Source organism: Prionailurus bengalensis, chromosome B2, assembly GCF_016509475.1.
Source record: "Prionailurus bengalensis isolate Pbe53 chromosome B2, Fcat_Pben_1.1_paternal_pri, whole genome shotgun sequence".
Lineage (NCBI taxonomy): Eukaryota > Metazoa > Chordata > Mammalia > Carnivora > Felidae > Prionailurus > Prionailurus bengalensis.
This window is the reverse complement of record NC_057349.1, coordinates 124,833,129-124,851,950: the sequence shown is the minus strand read 5'-3', so window position 1 is coordinate 124,851,950 and position 18,822 is coordinate 124,833,129. Positions and strand designations below refer to the sequence as shown.

At 44.4% G+C, this 18,822-nt stretch overlaps 1 protein-coding gene across 2 annotated transcripts in view; it reads right to left on the bottom strand.

The window, feature by feature from the left end:
* ARFGEF3 (ARFGEF family member 3) overlaps positions 1–18,822 on the bottom strand; it is a 187,922-nt gene that overhangs the window by 9,243 nt on the left and 159,857 nt on the right. For both annotated transcript variants that reach the window (XM_043592445.1, XM_043592446.1), the window contains 7 exons: positions 15,082–15,210; positions 13,013–13,189; positions 11,034–11,148; positions 10,030–10,132; positions 9,660–9,791; positions 7,293–7,414; positions 2,138–3,356 (listed from right to left, as the gene is read on the bottom strand). In XM_043592445.1, coding sequence (XP_043448380.1) covers positions 2,138–3,356; positions 7,293–7,414; positions 9,660–9,791; positions 10,030–10,132; positions 11,034–11,148; positions 13,013–13,189; positions 15,082–15,210 — 1,997 coding nt within the window. The remainder of the gene's footprint in view (positions 1–2,137; positions 3,357–7,292; positions 7,415–9,659; positions 9,792–10,029; positions 10,133–11,033; positions 11,149–13,012; positions 13,190–15,081; positions 15,211–18,822) is intronic.

The window sequence follows — 18,822 nt, the reverse complement described above, 5'->3', positions numbered from 1 at the left end:
CAGTCCATTTCTACTTTCAGGTCATTATTTAAGAAATGCATTTCATAAGGCTCGAGCTGTTACCGTGATTCCTCTGCTGGATCTGGGCAAAGCAGATTGAAGACCTGGAAAGTATTGATACTGTTAACAACATTCATGGTTCATGGGAAGAGGTCAGAACATCGACATGAACGGAAGCGTGGAAGAACTTGATTTCAACACTCATGCAGGACTCTGAGGGGTTCAGGACTCCGTGGAGGAAGTAACTACGGTGTGGGGGAAACAGCGGAAGAGTCAGAAGCAGAGCCGGAAAATGGGCCTGGATTGCTGCCATCTCATGATCAAACTTGAATGGATGAGGGGTTGCTTCTCATGGATGAGCAAAGAAAGTGGTTGCTTGAGATGGAATCTACTCCTGGTGAAGACTATTGAAATGACAACAGAGGATTTAGAAGATTACATACACTGAGCTGATGGAGCCATGGATGAGTGCATGGATTCCCATTTTGAAAGCAGTTCTAGTGTGGGTCCAATGCTATCAAACAGCATTGCACGCTACAGAGAAGTAATATGTCAAAGAGTCAATGCAGCGACCTTTATTGTCGCCTTATTTTAAGAAAGTGCCACAGCCACCCCAGCCTTCAGCAGCCACCACCCCGATGAGTCAGCAGCCATCAACATGGAGGCAAGACCCTCCACCAGCAAAAAGATTATGACGTTTTAAAAACTCAGATGAGTTTTAGCAATGAAGTATTTTTAAAATTAAGGTATGTATATATATTTTTAGATAAAATGCTATTGTACACTCTATAGACTACAGTATAGTGTAAACATAACTTTTATATGCTCTGGGGAATAAAAAAATTCATTTGACGTGCTTTGATATTTGCTTTATTGCAGTGGGTCGGGAGCCAAACCTGCAATATCTCCAAGGTATGCCTGTACCAAAATCTTATTTATTCCTCATATTTTTAAAAACTCTCCTGCCTTCTCATAATGAAGAAACTTTATTTTATTTATTTTTGTGAGGAGGAGGAGAGAGAGAGAGAGAAGGGAGGAGAGGGGCAGAGAGGGAGACAGAATCTGAAGCGGGCTCCAGGCTCTGAGCTGTCAGCGCAGAGCCCGATGTGGGGCTTGAACCCATGAACCGTGAGATCATGACCTGAGCCAAAGTCGGATGCTTAACCCACTGAGTCACCGAGGCGCCCCTTATGAAGACACGTTAAATTATCAGTCTCTATAATGCCTAGCAAACTGGAATAGGACTACCATACGTCTCTGTTAGACTAGATTAGCAAAAGTCCAGTCAAAGATGATTTTTGTGGGTTCTAAAGTTTAGTACTATGTTCAAAATACTTTAGAGGAAAAAGAGGCATCTTGCAAGATTCATGCTAAGTCCAAATTTATGTTCGTCCTAAGAATACGGTTATGTGTAGGTTCATAGAACCCTAGGATCGAAGATCTTCTAACTTATGCCTGCAACAGGGGCCCGCAATCTAAGCGCCCAGAGTGTTTTGAAAGGGCTCCTGCTCACTCTAGATTCCATTTCTCTTTTCCCATCTCATCAGTTCCTAAACTGAACAAACGCTACCACCACCGTTTTCTTCTCAGGCTGGGTTGTTGATGCCTCCACGGAATTACAAACATTAACTATATAAAGGAACAGGAACGCTCCGAGCCCTCTAAGGAATGAGAAGTTTTGGGTGCTCAGAAGGGGCTAGCAAAACTTGGGACGAAAACAGTTCATTGGTAGGACCCCATAATAACGCGTGCTCTGCCTGTGTCCTTTACATATTTCCTCAGGGCATCTTCAGACACACTCGGGACTCCATGCCAGAGAAGGTATGTTCACTTTAGAAGCTTTAGCTTCATCTCATTTATCCGAGTGAGCTCCAGGTTCTCAATAATGTCTCTTGGAACCCATAAAACCATCCCTGAAATTATCTAAGAATCAAATTTCAGTTTCACACAGATAGAGTGACGCAGACAGATGCTGCGTCTTAGGCTCAGGCCATCCTCTGACTTTGGAGGGAAACGGTCAACTCTCAGAATGCGTATGAGTGTAAGGGGGGCGTGTCTGCGCTGTCACGGGGGACCCAGCCTCCCTCTTGCGCTGCCAGGCGCGCCTCCCCGCAGCCTGGGGCTGGCAGGAACCCACCTGGATCTGTGCCTCGGCGTCCCTCCCGGACACACTCAGGGAGCTCCCGGTGGAGCCAGAGCGGGGCCTCTTCTCCTGTCGCAGGAGCTCAGGGCCCGCGCTGAAGGAATGCCGCATCTGCCCTTGGTCTACCAAGTGCTGGGGACGCTGAAGCAGCGGGGAGTCCTGGCCCCGTGGACCCAGCGGCTCGCCCTTCTTCTCCGCTTTGCCCTCTTTGGGGAACGTGGGCAGGTTATGCTGCTGTTTCCTCTTTTTGTATTCAGTCATCAACTTGGAAATGGTTTTGTCGGCCGCCATGGTGTAGATTCTGTTCCCCGCGTTCTCCCACCATTCTTTCTTCCGGCTGGGATCCTTCTTCTCCACCTTGGGGCTGGGGGGCAGCAGCATGTCCCCGCTGCCGGCCCGCAGGCTCCCCGGCTCGCCGGCGTGATCCCGCGTCTGGCTCCGGTCGTCCTCAGAAGGCGTGTCTTTCCCCGAGAACCCCCCGGTGGATGGGGTGGAGGACTCCGACTGGAAGGACGGAAGGATGAAGAACGGGTCACTCTTGAAGATGGGAGCCTCCTCCACGCTGTTCTCCAGGTCCAGGTGCATCTGGATGTAGTTGGTGGACAGCTCCATGCACAGCTGGTGCAGCCTCTTGACCAGCCACACCCAGTCCGCGTTGCTGATGGGCTGGACACTTAGCGACGGCATCCGGGCCCTCCACTGCCTCTTCTCCTTGCCTCTCGGGGGGCTCACCTGGGCCGTCTCCTCAAAAATGTCTTCGTCTTCTGAAGAGCACTGCTGGGAGGAGTCCGTGCTCCTCTCGTCGTCCTCGAAAAGGACTTTCTTCACTTGCTCGGCCGTGATGGTTTCTTGGTTGGTGAGGACCGCGCAGACGAGCGCGTGGAAGTAAATGTTAAAACTCATCGCGGACTGGCGGTAGAGGTTGGCAGCGCCTCCGATCCCAGACACCTTCTTCAGCAGGCACTTCAGCCCAGGGCTGGTGTCGAACTCTCTGGCCGTCCTGTACGAGTCCAGCAGCAGGTCGAAGATGACCGCCAAGTTCTGCATGGAGATGTACCTGAGGAAGCCGGCCAGCTTGGCCTCGGGCACCTGGACCGTCTTCTCCTCCCCGGGGGAGGGGCCCTTGACGAACTCTTCCAACAAGATGTCATACAAGTTCTGGAGCAACACTTGATGTGAGAGCAGGCTCACCACAATTTCCCTGAAAGAAACGCTTCAAACGAAAAGAAAGGGATTGATCAGTAGTCTTCGTTCGAACGCGAGGTTCTTTAAAGCGATTTGGATGTTGCACGTTTTGGACCGACGCGGGTGAAACGATAAACTTACTTGTAGTTTAATGCCTTCCTTTAAGAAGGGGCATTACGTGGTAACCATTTTCACCATGATTAATGGGATTGCTGATACTTTTTTAAAAATCTAGGAGCTATAATATTAATGTATTATAAAAACTATTAAATACAGGCATTTTATTTCCTTCATAGCTACGAGTCAGGAGGTGTCAAACCAGAGAGTAACAATTTCTGGTCAATTCTCTGCATCTTAATCGGCTTTCTCCTCTGCGCTTTGGCTTTTTTTCTCAAACTCCAAGACGGCAGCAATCTCACTGAAGTCTGGCTTTCTAGGGACCGCACTTGCTTACCAGGATTAACTGTTAATGCTCTAGCTGCCTATGTGTAAAAACTCCAGTGCTGCCAACACGTGAGATGGAGAAGAACCAAACAGGTGCAGCATGAAGAAAGAGGTACTTTAACGCAAGCTTTGTAAGCCAAATTGAGGAGAGAAAGCAGCATTCACTCAACACACGCAATTCTCTTTTGTGTCCTCTCCCGCCAGCATGGCCAGGGGACTCCTTTGCGGGCCCCGAATGCTCTTTTGGATCCACGGAGATACCCCTCGTGTCAGCTGTGTGGGATGGGGCGACTCCTCCCTAGACATCTAGCCAGGCCTCCTGGTTGAGAAGCGGGCACAACCCATCAGTCACGAGGACAACTTCCTCCTCGTCCTTATCAGGGCACAGCCCACATATAAGGAAGGTTTAGAAATGCCCTTTGACGATGTGGCCTCTTCTGTTTGGTTGCATTCTTATACTAAGAAAACAATTTCAATTCCAGGTACTACCTTCAGCTGAAAATTTTAATTCCCCCACGTGGCTTGTGGTTTCACATTCTTTTCATTGCTCTGAAGAACTCCACGCAAATAGCTTATGCCATTGTGTTGCAAACTGATTCCCGTGATGGGATAATTATAGCAAGGCGGCAACTCTTGTTAATAATGTTTATTTCAAAAATCCAACCATTACGTTAGTGTGTCTAGTTATGACCTTGCATGTAAAAATTATTCTTTTTTTTTTGTAACAGAAAGGAACACAAATGCTTCTGTACATTGAAAGGCTGATCCTGCCCTTTGTGCAGTGGTACACTGAGGGAACACCATATGCTCAGCAAAGATGGAAAGAATGAGCAGCGAAGAACCGTCACCCTTTCTAACGAGTCACTTAAGTAATTGTTTTGGTGGTTAAGCGCACATGACACAAAGTTGCTATTTTGGCCATCTTAAAAAGTACAATTCGGTGGCATTAAGTACGTGCACAATGTTGGGTAACCGTCACCGCTATTTCTAGAACTTTTTCATCTCAAACTCAATATTTACTGCACAGTAACTCTCCATTCCCCCTTTTGATAAGTTAGCTAATTAATTTTTAATTTTTCGTCCTCCGCCTGATAATTTATTGAAGGTATAGGAACCCCGAATATGCATTTTTCCGAAGCAGAGGGCTCGAAAAGCCACCAAATTGGTCTAATACTTTGTGTCTACAACTAAAGGACACTAACTGTAAGGGAAGTCCTGTCACCAATTACTCAAGTCTATACCCTTGTCTGTCTTCTTCACCACACTCTAAAGTCCCCAAGGTCCAGGGCAGTATTTTATTCAGCTGTGTTCCCAGGGCCTGGGAAAATGTCTGGTGAGAGGAGCACTCAGTTAAGTATCCAAGACGAACCGAGTAACCAAAACTTATCGGTTCTAGGTGCAGGTGCCTGAACAAAATGTTCTACGTGAGAAATGGCTCTGACGCTCCAATCCCAGGGCCCTGGCAGCCTGGACTCCTGAAGCAGGAACCACAACCAGAGGGGTGAGTTTGATCAACCTTCTGAAGGTATAAACACCATAGCCCAGAGGACATGATCTATCACCTTCCCTGAGAACTGGAAAACCCTTTACCAGCAAACACTTAAAAAGAGGGTTGAGGGGCGCCTGGGTGGCGCAGTCGGTTAAACGTCCGACTTCAGCCAGGTCACGATCTTGCGGTCCGTGAGTTCGAGCCCCGCGTCGGGCTCTGGGCTGATGGCTCGGAGCCCGGAGGCTGCTTCCGGTTCTGTGTCTCCCTCTCTCTCTGCCCCTCCCCCGTTCATGCTCTGTCTCTCTCTGTCCCAAAAATAAATAAACGTTGAAAAAAAAATTAAAAAAAAAAAAAGAGGGTTGACGCAAGGCCACGTTTGAATTCTGGAGGATCTTTACCAACCGAGATCCCCCTTTTGATGCTTTAGGATATAAAATGGCTAAGTGTGCGTGTAAAAAGAACAGAAAATCCCTTTTAGGTTCAAGCTGACTGATGTAGCAATAAGAAAACAAAGTGGCAGCAGCAATATTGAGGAGATCAAAATTTCAGAAAGATATCAAAAAAGCGACATAACTGCTTATAGATCTGCAACTCTTAATCATCTTTTTAAAAAGACCCGGAGCAAACAAAAATCCATAGATGATTTTTCAATTTGTCCTACCCAAGCGTTTCAACCTTTTGCTCAGCATATAGCATACCCTTTAAAGGAGGGGACCGTGAAGTGTTCAGATGCCAAGTGCAAAGGAAAGTCCTCCTCCTCGAGTTAATTGCATAACAAGTGGCTGACTTAAGACACGCTAATGTCAGTATCAGCGATAAACAGATTCCTGAAGTACTACTTCTTAAAGCTCTCACATTAGGTGGGTTGTCAATGCCCAAGCGATTTAAAAACTGCACCCAGATTTCTCTTTATTCATATTATAATCTGAATTTGATTTAGGGCTTTTTAAAATTTATTTCCATGGGTGATTTCAATATGGACCTCTGAGGATGCACTGGACTGCATATAAATGAACTTTCTTTAGGTCTAACTCCTCTTGCTCTCCGTCCTGTGCTAAGTTAAGGTCTGTACTAACAGTCAAATCCAAGGATACAAAGTGGCTCCACCCTTTTGCTGTGTCCCTGGGTAGGTGGCCCAGCCTCTCTGAATGTTTCCTCGTGGATAAAACGGGGGTGGAAATACCTAGCCACTGTATTCCACATATAGTGCTCAAACACTTATCATCATTACCATTCCTGTGTCGGAGTTTAAAAATGGAAATTTCAGTCATGGCTATTCTCCTTCAAGTCTAGGAACAATAGTTTTCAGGCAAAATGATAGTATTTAAAAAAGGCAAGGTTCTTGGGGCAGGGCAGAGATCTTTCTGTCTCCTGACAGCTGTCTTGCTCTTAAGAAGTTGATGTATTTCTCCCTGAAATAATATAAATCATGCCTCACGTTACAATTTTCTTAAAAAAAAAAAAGGGTGTAATATAGTCCTAAAAACACACTGAGTTGTGTCCCCCCACCAACACCACTCGTATGTTGACATCTGAACCCACAGTACCACAGTGTGACTGTATTTGGAGATAAGGTCTTGAAAATTAATCAGGTAGACCCTAATCTATTATGACTGGTGTCCTTATAAGAAGAGATTAGGACACAGACATACACAGAAGAAAGACCATGTGAAGACACAGGGAGAAGGCATCCATGCAGAAGCCAAGAAGAGAGGGCTCAGAAGAAACCGACCCTGCCCACACCTTGATCTTGGGCTTCTAGGCCCCAGAACTGTGAGCAAATACAGTTCTGTTATTCTGTTAAGGCACCCAAGTCGGCGGTACTTTGTTACCTCAGCCCTAGCAAATTAGTACATGTGAAATGTGGAAACTTTGGTGGAGAGGTGAACAATTTTCTGCGAAAACCTTGGCTAGAGGACTCTGTTTCCAGTATTCTCAGCCAAAGCTTGGACTACAATGAGCCAGAACGGAAAATAAATGAGCTCTGCTCGTCCTAAGTTCCCCACATGTTCAGGCTGGTTAGCTGCTTACCTTTTCTTGGTATGTCCATTTGGCTTCTCATCGGGAGGCAGCTCAATAATGAGCTGACAGGACTGAGCGTGGTCGAAGTTGTTTGGAGTCTTTGGTGAGCACTGGGTGTCCAACATAAACACCTGCGAAGACACGCAAAGGTACAGTTCAGAGCCCCATCATGCTCGACCTGACTCCACCAGGGATTAGCTGGGTGGCCCTGGGTAAGTGGCTTATTCTTTCTACTCATTTTCTCACCTATAAAGTAAGGTTGATATTGAGGTTTCCTACCTGGTGTGTTTGCTGAGAGAATTAATATGTGTATATTACATACACATAATGTTGGAACAGTAAATATTCAGAAGTTAGCGGCTGACGCTAACACTACTCACTAGCTTTATCATGTGACAGTTCATTACACTCCAAGCAGCAAGTGCTGCTATTTAAGGTTAATTACGAGCACGTAAAGAGGGGCTGTGTTGGTGGAAAAAAAAATCTGATTTTGATGTCAGTTATATTCTATCCAACACAGAAATAAGAAATTAATTAGGACCTCCTGTCGGGACTACTAACGTGGACGTGCAATTCTACCAGACAGTGGGAGAAGTGACTAAGGAGATAGCAACCGCTTCCCAGTCCTGACCTCCGTGATCTCATTTCACATGACTTCACAGACCTTTGCTACCTCCCTTTGGAAATAGAAATAGTCGTAAGAAACTTTTCCTTTGTTTTACACAATTTAGAAGGGAAAAGTTTCTTATCAGATTCTCTGGGTTATCTGAAGGGTGGACACAGGAGGCACGTGGGAAACATCTGTATCTAGCGGTGTAATGATGTCCCATTAGACAAGTTATCCCATCAGAGGACCACCCTCTGGGCTTCTCTGTTACAGTGCCTTAATGCCGCAGCTGTCCACAACAGCCATGCGGATGTTAGTGGTTCTTCGCTGCAGCCTTATGACCTTTCTTCTGTTCCAGCCTCTGCGGACGGACCATGGATGCTTCAGAGGGATGTGCTTTCTCCCTTCAGAACAGTACAACCGTCACGGCCTGAGATATCACGAGTGTTGATGGCAGATGATGGGAGAAGCGGGAGGTGGAAGGTGGTCCCACTATGTGAGGAGTGCTGGGGAAAGCCCTTTAGAAACCAGGCCTAGCCTGGAAACTTCTCAACTGATAATCGGGGTATCCTGGATTATTAATGTACTAAGGGGAGATTTTATTAAGAATTTGAACAGATCTTATAGAGAAAGAGAGCCTCTGAATAAAACCCCTACTTCACTTTATTTTTCTAAGTAATTAGAACGTATTTATTCAATGATTGAATCTGACATTGCATATACATTTATAAAAATTGCTTAATTTTATTTATTTTTTATTTGAGACAGAGAGTATGCGCGGGGGCAGAGGGATAAAGAGAGAGAATCTTAAGCAGGCTCCATACTCAGCGTGGAGCCCGACATGGGGCTTGATTCCGTGACACTGGGATCATGATCTGAGACGAAATCAAGAGCCAGACCCTCAACCTACTGAGCCACCCAGGTGCCCCACAACTGCTTAATATTTCAAACATACCACACACGTATATGCAAAATACCTTCTGTATATGAAGACATAATTCATATATGTCTGTTGCCATTACATGAGACTGTATTCCCCATACCCACTCACTATTATGAATATATGTAAATTTAGGAACAGGGCTTAATTACTGCTGGAAGCCCATGCAGGGTTTCTTGGAGGTAGACTGATGTGTTGCTCAAGTGTTTGGGGGCATATCTGTAGCCAGTGCTAATGCTGGAAGGCCTTTTGTGATTCAGTAACTCCCTGAGTCAGCATTTACCAAGAGCCTTCTATATGCCCTGCTCTAGGGCGAATACACAGAACGTGCTCTCTGCTCCTCAGGAGCTCACAACCAACTTTCGTGAGTTCTTTGACATCTGCCAGAAGAAAAAGTCATTGGTACATGGTGATCCCTGCATGAGTAAGTATATGTTAGTTTCACTTCTCAGTTACAGTCAACTGAACTGTGAGTCTGCAAATTATGCAACTTGTAAGTGCCATCCTTAGGCACTCGTAGTCTGGCAGTAACATCAATGTTTAAGCAAATACAGATAATCTAAGCAGTCCAAGCAAGGCAAGTGGTATATGAAGTGGAAGCGGCCAGTCAGAAAAAGGACTCTATCTGATCTGGGCACTGGAGGACGCAACAAGCGAGAGACAGTAGAGACAATCCTAATGCTGTTGACTGGGTCAGTCATTCCTCTTAAAGGACGGTACGGACCAGGCGCAGAGGAACGACGTGTACGTCCCTAAGGGAGTGGAAAGCAGTCTGGTGATGTGAGAGCATCAGGAAGAGGCTTCTAGGATCACAAGCCCTAGTCCTTACCTGCTGAGCCATAGCTCGAATGCGCCAGTACTCGGCCTCCGCACTGGGGGAGGAGGAGGGGGCGGCCACCCTCACCTGGCAGCCTTCCCCACTGAAGCTCTCCGTGCCGCTGTGGAAGCAGCCCAGCAGATCCTAGGGAGAAACACAGCAGGCGTTCCCTGGGTGCGTCCAGGCCCCGTCCCGGAGCTGACACTGTCCCTGCGTCCGGGATGGAAGCACTGATCCGACAACTTCTCTCTCCCCCTCTGCAGGATTGCAGGTGAGACAGCCTGCTAAGGGGAGGAGGGCAGAATCCGGGTGCCCGACCTGACAGGGGGAGGGGGCAAAGGAAGGCTGGACCCTGCTCGGGCTCCTCCTGCCCGCACTTTACCTTCACTGGCTTGAGCGTGGCGGAGAACGCGTCCTGCAGGGCACAGCACGCGAGCCTCCACATCTCCTCGGTGAACACGGGGCCCGCCGTGACGAGGACGTACCTGCCCAGGGAAACAAGGAGATCCTGAATCTGTATGTTTGTCGTCACACGGTGTAAGGACTTATAGACGCGTGCACAGATTTATTCCATAGCTTCCATAGCAGGTCTCACTGCCTCTCATCACTCCTGGCTTCCGCCTGTGACGTTCCATCGTCCTAACACTGTTCCTAAAGCATTTGACTTTAGAAATGTCAACGGGTCCCCAGTGTAAATAGGGCAATGTTTAGGCTTGCATGCAAGACTGTATATATTCTGTGATAGGTTTTCCATTCTAGCTCCATTTTCCGCCACTCCTCTACAAAGGACAACCAAACTCACCCCCCCCCTGCCCCCGCCCCCGTCACTGGTAACTCTGATCTCCGTGCTCATGTTTGTGATGCTCTGCTTGTGAGTCCCCACCGATCAAAAGCTTACCGACCTCGGGGATCTGACCAAGTGTCATTAATACGAAAAGCCCTTGCTGACCACCCTGCTCCCCGGCCCTCCTGTCCCTTCTTGGCATGGAGGATAAGTCTTTACTGTTATCATTTTTCATGGGTCTCTCTTTGTTATGTCCTTTAGAAAAGGCTATAAGCCTCTTGAGGGTAGGGATCTTGACTTCTTACCCAGCAGAATACCTCGTATAATGCCTAAGACGATACATGTTTGCTGATTAAACACGAAATGAGGAATTATTAGCATATATAGGTGTGTGTGTATGTATGTATGTGTATATATATACACACATACCTATATATGCTAATAATATATATACACACACCTATATATGCTAATAATAGACACACACACACACACACACACACCTATATAGTCATTTTTACCTACAGAAAGCAATCTAATTTCCTTGGATTTTATAATAAAAACTCTTAATTTTGTGGAGCGCCAGGGGATCTTTTTCTCACCTAATACAGGAGCAGCCCACCCTGGAGATGGTCTCTGTGGGCTTGGCCACGCACGCCACCAGTAACTCAAACAGGTCCTTCAGCATCGTGTTGATCATGCTCTCATACCTGATGTCTACGGGGAAAAGTAAGACCACGATTTCACTCAGTAAAGGAGGGGGTTGAAATGGCATCTGCAGCGAAAGGAGGAAGTCCTACAAACATCTGTGAGAAAAGTAATTTTCTTGGATTTTTTAAACTCAATTTTAGCTTGTATTATCCATTTCAAGATGAAATATATGTGGTTTGCCTTCATGTGTCGGTGTGCATTCAAAGTTAAGCGTATAATTCACCTACTTTACTCATTTATTACTATTAGGCGGAATACAGCATCTACAGCCTGAAGAGTGGCTAGCAAAAAATTTAAATTGTTCAAAAAACAAAAAAGAGAAAAATGAAACGTATACATTCCTTATTGCTGATAGACTAAATTGAATTCAATGCTCTCAGCAAACAAGACCTCTCTTGTCTTACCACTTCTTGAACTTTTCAGTCTGGCACACTATCCCCAGACCAAAGGTGAGACTTCCCCAAGTCATTCTATTTGTCCAATTCAAGGGACTACATCTGTATTCTTTTCCCTCAGAGTCCTTGTGATGCCACAGATTCCATTTTCAGTAGGATCGTCAAAGGTTCTGGGCCGGGCAAAAACAATGATCTAGATGAGAACATCTACCCCTAGGGACAGTTATCGCTTACACGTGGAAAAATCCACTGGTTTTCTTTCGCGATGGACGTTCATTTTTGTGGGGCAAATGGCCCTTCAACTTAGTGCAGCTACCCACTTCTTATCTTTGCTTTTAGACTCTCCCTTGGGGTGACTGTCTCAGCAGATTTTCTAATGTCTCTAACAAGGGAGTCTCTTACCTCACCTCTCCCTTTATAAAGAAAAGAGAAAGGCCTGGAGAATTATTACTTTTTAGCGCTTCTTTTGAGGTGGGGAGGGGCTGGGAGAGAAGGAGAGAGAGAATCCTGAGCAGGTTCCACACGGTCAGTGCAGAGCTGGATGCGGGGCTCGATCTCAGGAACCTTGAGATCGTGACCTGAGCTGAGATCAAGAGTTGGACGCTTAACCGACTGAGCCACCTAGGCGCCCCGGCATACAGAATGAAAACTTCTAGAGTTAACGGCGATTCTTCTTCTGTTCTCAAACTTCCAACTCTTCCTATGAAGAACCATGAGCAAGAATGTAGATTTCACAAATGGTGCTCCACTGGTACCACAGCTGACCTATTTCCCTTGCCTCTAATTCCTGCTTCAATATATTATCTACCACACACTTTGAGATCTTTTTCAAAGTGCCACAGATATGAAGACACCTTACCCCCTACCCTCTTAAACAACTTCTTGCCTATACTTTAGGCCGGTTCTAAAATCTTATCTCCTCCATTTAGCCTCCCCAGACGAAGCAGGAAGATATACACCCGTCACTTTTTTAATGTATTCATTATATATTTGAACTTGCCTCCCCTCTCCTCATGCATAGACATACTAGATGGAATTTTATTTTTAGTCACATATGTACTGCAAGTATCAATTTTCATTTTCATCATCTACTACGAGAAGGTTGGCCCTGACCACATAATTCTATTTTCGTCATTTCTGGACAAAAATCATACACTGGGGGGGCGGGGGGCACCTGGGTGGTTCAGTTGGTTAAGCAACTGCGACTCAGGTCATGATCTCGCGGTTTGTTGAGTTCGAGCCCCGCATGGGGCTCTGTGCTGATAGCTCAGAGCCTGGAGCCTGCTTCGGATTCTGTGTCCCCCTCTCCCTTTGCCCCGCCCTTGCTTGCACTCTCTCTCTCTCTCTCTCAGTAAATGAATAAACATTAAAAAAATTAAAAAAATTCATACCCTGGTATTTATAAGCACATTTAAATGGTGACGCTTGCCACGAAAAGAAATCCTCAGCATGGACTGCTGTGGCACCATAGATACCTGAGTGTATAAAGCTTTGAATGTGTTCCACCACCAGCTCACAGGACAGGCCAATGGCATGCTTGAAATTAGCAGAAGCCACATCCCAGTACGAATGGTCTTTATGGCTACGACAGAGCCAAAGGGACATCACAGGGAGGAGAAGGTGAACCACCGCATAGATCCCAAACCCGGGTCCTGGAAGAGAAAAGTCAGCATGAGAACTGACATGAGTCGCAGAGCTCTCCTGTAGTGCAAGGGAAGCTCCTGCCATCGCTTGGCATCGCCTGTCTCTTTCCCGGGCATCCCCTACCCTCTGAGAAGCTGCAAGGAAAAAGAACTTACTACTGATTGGGGAATATATGGTCTTCGGTGGCATTTTTCTTCTTTGTTTCTGATGATTTTACTTATGGAAGTGACACATGAATAAATTCATTAAAAAAAATTCAAACACCGATAAAGCTATAAAGGATCACCTGATTGACGCCAGTCCCCAGATATGTGTGTATGTATCTGTAGGTTTATAAGAAATACCCTCTAAAGTGTAAGTACATATGTCTACATGAAACACTGAAAAGCACATTCACATGTGTTAGAGACCATTCGTTGTTAGCAAATTTAGGTATTCCTCATTTTGACTGCCACATTCCATGGTATGTATACACAGCAGTTATTTATCCGGTCCTTTACTGATGGACATTTAAGGTGTTCCTAATTTTTTGCTTTATAGACAATGCTACAATGAAAATCCTTATAAAAGTGATGGATTTTTAAAGTCTGATTACAAAAGTAAGGCATCCTATTTTCCCCCTTTTTCTAATAAACAGAAAACACATGGGAATACAAAGAAGAAAAAAGCTCACCCACAGAGATAATCACATTTTGATGTTTGACTTCTAGTCTTTTTGAATGTGCATGTATATTTATAAATGCATAACATTTCATAAATTTGAGATTGTACTCCGTAGTATGTATATTTTAAATATTCACACTCATTTTAATGTCTGCAGAATATTTATATGCTTTTACTAGAATTCACTTAACCCATGTAGGGTGTTCATAATTTCTTTGCTGTTCAATGTATTTCACCAAACATCATTATCAAAATTAATAGCGAGACAAAATGTATATATGATTATCAAGTCTTCATCAGTTTATGATAAATATGAAACTCCTCTTACTACTAAGGAATTAACTAGTGGGTTCATTTGTGGTTCTGATTCTGTTTGTGAAAACCAAAATTTCTAGTTTCTTGGATCTTGGGAAAATTTGCATGTCTAAGTGTACATGCTAAATTTGATTAATTCAAAAGAAGAAATAAATGCCCTCAGGGCCATTCTTTTCCTGTATTACTAAGGTACCAGGTGACCACTAAATGTCTTTTTCTAAATCTAATCACCTATGACCTTTATACATTTAAGATCTTGCTGTCTTGGGGCACCTGGGTGGCTCAGTTACTTGAACGCCCAACTCTTGATTTTGGCTCAGGTCACGATCCCAGGGTCGTGGGATTGAGCCCTGCCTTGGCCTCCGCACTGAGCATGGAGTCTGCTTAAGATTCTCTTTCTTTCTCTGCCCCTTTCTTTCCCCTGCTCATGCGCTATCTCTAAAATAAAAATAAAAAGATCTTGCAGTCTTAATATTGCATCTATATGTATGTATATATGTATATGTATTTGTATATATACATGGTTTGTTTATGTCACTAGAGACCCAGTGAGTCTCACTGACAGCTCTGGGCCAAGAGCATGTAAGATCCAGTCAAAGAGGAAGACTGTAATCCTGGAAAAGAGCAAAGTCAATACCCTTGGCCTGATTATTGTGGGAATCCAACATCTCCAACTAACTGGATAGCACACATTATTTATAAAGGGACTGCTGGGAAGACATGGAAACAATAACAGGACATATCTTAAACATCACTGCATCATAGCCATTCAACAAGTATTTACTGAGCATCTATTTGGCATGGAGCTCTGCACCGAGTCCAGGGATATAGCTGTGAAACAAGCAGACCCACAGAAATACCCTCCTAAAAAAAGTTACATGCATAAGAACTCCTCCCAAAAGACAGACGTAGAAATTCTTACCAGGTGTTTTGGTAACATCTCTCAACAGCTCAAAGAGTAAATCCAGGGTTGGTGGCTGATGCTGACGTGGACAGTTGGACACCGCTGCTGTTAGCTGCTCCAGCAGGATGATCCAGACTTCTATCAGCCCTGGAAACCAGAAAGCAGATCTCTGTGAAATCCATAATACAGAATCATCATAAGACCAAACTAAACATTGTTAGGTTAGCAATGTGCCGTGTGGATGTGAGGCATTGCCCGGTGGGGTAGCCCGCAGTGTCCACAAGCAAGGACAGATTATGATTTACACGTTCTAACAAAGTCAAAGGGCAGAAACCCCCCAAATTTCTTCTTATTCCCCGACAGGAAGAAGGTGATATGGTAAATTCTACTATATTGAAACAACTGTCAGATTTCTTGGGAGCTGAGAGTACCAAAACACTAAAATATCCTTTTGTATCACCCAAGTATATCTTTAAAAAAATTTGTTTTTAGTGTTTATTTATTTTTGAGAGAGACAGAGAGACAGAGCATGAGTGGGAGAGGGGCAGAGAGAGAGGGGGGGAGACATAAGATCTGAAGCAAGCTCCAGGCTCTGAGCTGTCAGAACAGATCTTGACATGGGGCTTGAAATCATGGACCTGAGCCGAAGTCAGACGCATAACCGACTGAGCCACCCAGGTACCCCTAAGTATATCTTTTTTTAAAAAAATTATTTAATTACAAATATATAACAAAAATTTGCCGCCTTAACCCTGTACATAATTATGCATACAATTCAGTGGTATTAATTAAATGCACGGTTTTGTGCAACCGTCTCCACTGCCTATTTCCAAAACTTTTTCATCATCTCAGAAAACCTACACGCATTACACGGTAACTTTCATTCTCCCCTAACTCTAGCCTCTGGTGTGGCCTTTATGGAAAAATGGTTTGGTACTTCTTCAAAAGGCTAAACAGAATGATCAGATGACCCAGAAATTTCTCTCCTGGGTCTACACCCTAAGGAATTGAGAGACTGTAGGCTGAAAAGTCTACTCTACTTTCTGTACGAATGTGCCTATTCTGGATATTTCATATAAGCGGAATCATACAGTATTTGTTTCTGTGTCTGGCTTATCTCGCTTAGCATAATGTGTTCAGGGTCCATCCATGTTGTCCTGTGTGTTGTGTCATGTTTTGTTTGTCTATCTGTCGAGAGACAAGGTGTGGTTTCCACCTTTGGCTATGGTGAATAAGGCTTCAGTGAGCACGGGAGTGTAAGCATCTGTTTCAGTCTCTCAATTCCTTAGGGTCTAGACCCAGGAGAGAAATTCCTGGATCACCTGGTCATTCTGTTTAGCTTTTGGAAGAAGTACCGAACTGTTTTCCATAAAGGCCACACCATTTTATACTCCCGTGAAGGTTCCAATTTTTCCAGGTCCCCGCCAATGCTTAATTTATCTCTTGTTTTAACTGTAGCCATTCTAGTAGGTGTGAACTGGTACTTCACTGTGGTTTTGATTTAGATTTCCCTAACGACGAATGACGTTGCGCATCTTTTCATGCGCTGATCGGCCATTTGTTCCATAGTTTGAGAAATTCATGTCCTTTGCCCATTTTTAACTTGTGTTGTCTTGTTGGGTTGTAGGAATTCTTTATAGAGGCTCGATATTAAAACCTTATCAGAAATAGGACTCACAAATATGTTCTATTCTTTCGACTGTCCTTTCACTTTCTGGATAATGTCCTTTGATGCACAAAAGTCTTTAATTTTGGTGAAGTCTGAGCCATCCATGTTTCTCTTTGGTTGCGTATGTGTGTTCGTCTATTTTCTTTGCTTTTCTCTCATTCATCCCCAGTGTCTCCTTTTTTCTTTTTTTTTTTTTTTTTGCAATCTATACATCATTTTGAATTTACGTGTCCACATTGCACTTGGTGCTGCTCACACTCTCTCGTCCTGTGTCCATGCAAATGACTGCCTGTATCGTTCACAGGCAGGGAACGGTGCTCACGGCATCAACAGAATCATAAGCCCAGGCAGCACACTTCTCAGTACACAACTCTTCTTTCTCCTCTTCAGATTTCATGTTTATTTTTTTATTTTTAAAAAATGTTTATTTGGAGAAAGAACATGTGCATGCACAAGAGAGTGGGGGAGGGGCAGAGAAAGAGGGAGACAGAGCGTCCCAAGCAGGCTCTGTGCTGTCAGCTTAGAGCCTGATGCAGGGCTCGATCTCACAAACCCGGAGATCATGACCTGAATTGAAATCGAAAGTCAGAGGCTTAAGGGACTGTGCCACCCAGGAGCCCCTGAAGTTTCATTTTTAAAATAAGATATTTTTGGGGCGCCTGGGTGGCGCAGTCGGTTAAGCGTCCGACTTCAGCCAGGTCACGATCTCGCGGTCCGTGAGTTCGAGCCCCGCGTCGGGCTCTGGGCTGATGGCTCCGAGCCTGGAGCCTGTTTCCGATTCCGTGTCTCCCTCTCTCTCTGCCCCTCCCCCGTTCATGCTCTGTCTCTCTCTGTCCCAAAAATAAATAAGCGTTGAAAAAAAAAATTAAAAAAAATAAAATAAGATATTTTTAGTGTTGCGCACTACTAGGCAAGGGCAAAAGCATGAGATTCTTTTTATTAGGTGGAAATAATTTTAGTTTTGCCATTTACATAAGCACTACCTGAGCCAACACTCCAGTTCACCACTGCCTTTGGAAATACGTCAACCTGCAGATCGGATAACTGATACAGAGAAAGGACTCAGTTTCTCTAGCTTAATCCAAAAGGACCTAAAATAGAATACAAAAAAGCCCACTCTACATTTTAATACTTCTAATTTTCCTGTGAAATATGACTGTATCAGAAGATGGTAGGTTTTAAATATGCCCATTAAATTGGGGCATCTGGGTGACTCGGTCAGTTGAGAATCTGACTCTTGATTTTGGCTCAGGTCATGATCTCACAGTTTGTGGGATTGAGCCCTTTGTTGGGCTCCATGCTTAGCATGGAGCCTACTTGTGATTCTCTCTCTCCCTCTCTCTCTCTCTGCCCCTCCCCTGCTGATGCTTACATGCTCTCTCATAATAAATAAACTTTAAAAAATTCCCATTGAAAAAATTACTTCCAAAGTTTTGAATACGCCTATTAATAGGAAGCAAAACCAAACCCATGGCCAATAAATAAAATCAGGTGACAAATGCTTATGAACCTCAAAATGTAAGCAGGTGTGAACAAGCTAACTTGCAGGAAGTTTAGAGGACAGAATCACATGTTATGCACCACTAGAAGGGGTATAACCAATAAAGTCCACATGGAAAACTCCATGGGACACTGGACCATACTTCTTTAACAAATGAATTGCAAAGGAGTGAAAAAGAGCTGAAGAGGAAAATCTAGAGATTGAAAGGGATTTAACAGACCTATCAGCCAAACATGTAGTGTGGATCTTATGTGAATCCTGAAAATTAACTGACATAATAGGAAATGGTAACACTGAATGGATATTTGATGTTAAAGAATTATTATTTTTGGGTGTGGTCATGGAATTAATGGTTATGTTTGTTATCTGTGAAGAACACATACTGAAACATTTTCAGATGAAATGCTATAATGATTTGATCTAAGACAGAGGAAGTGGAGGGAACAGAGGGAGGGTGTGTGTGTGTGTGTGTGTGTGTGTGTGTGTATAAATATACAGTAGTTGAAGCTGGATGATGGGTACATGAAGGTTCATTAAACCATTCTGTCTAGTTTTATCCATGTTTGAAATTTCCATAGGCACAAAAAAA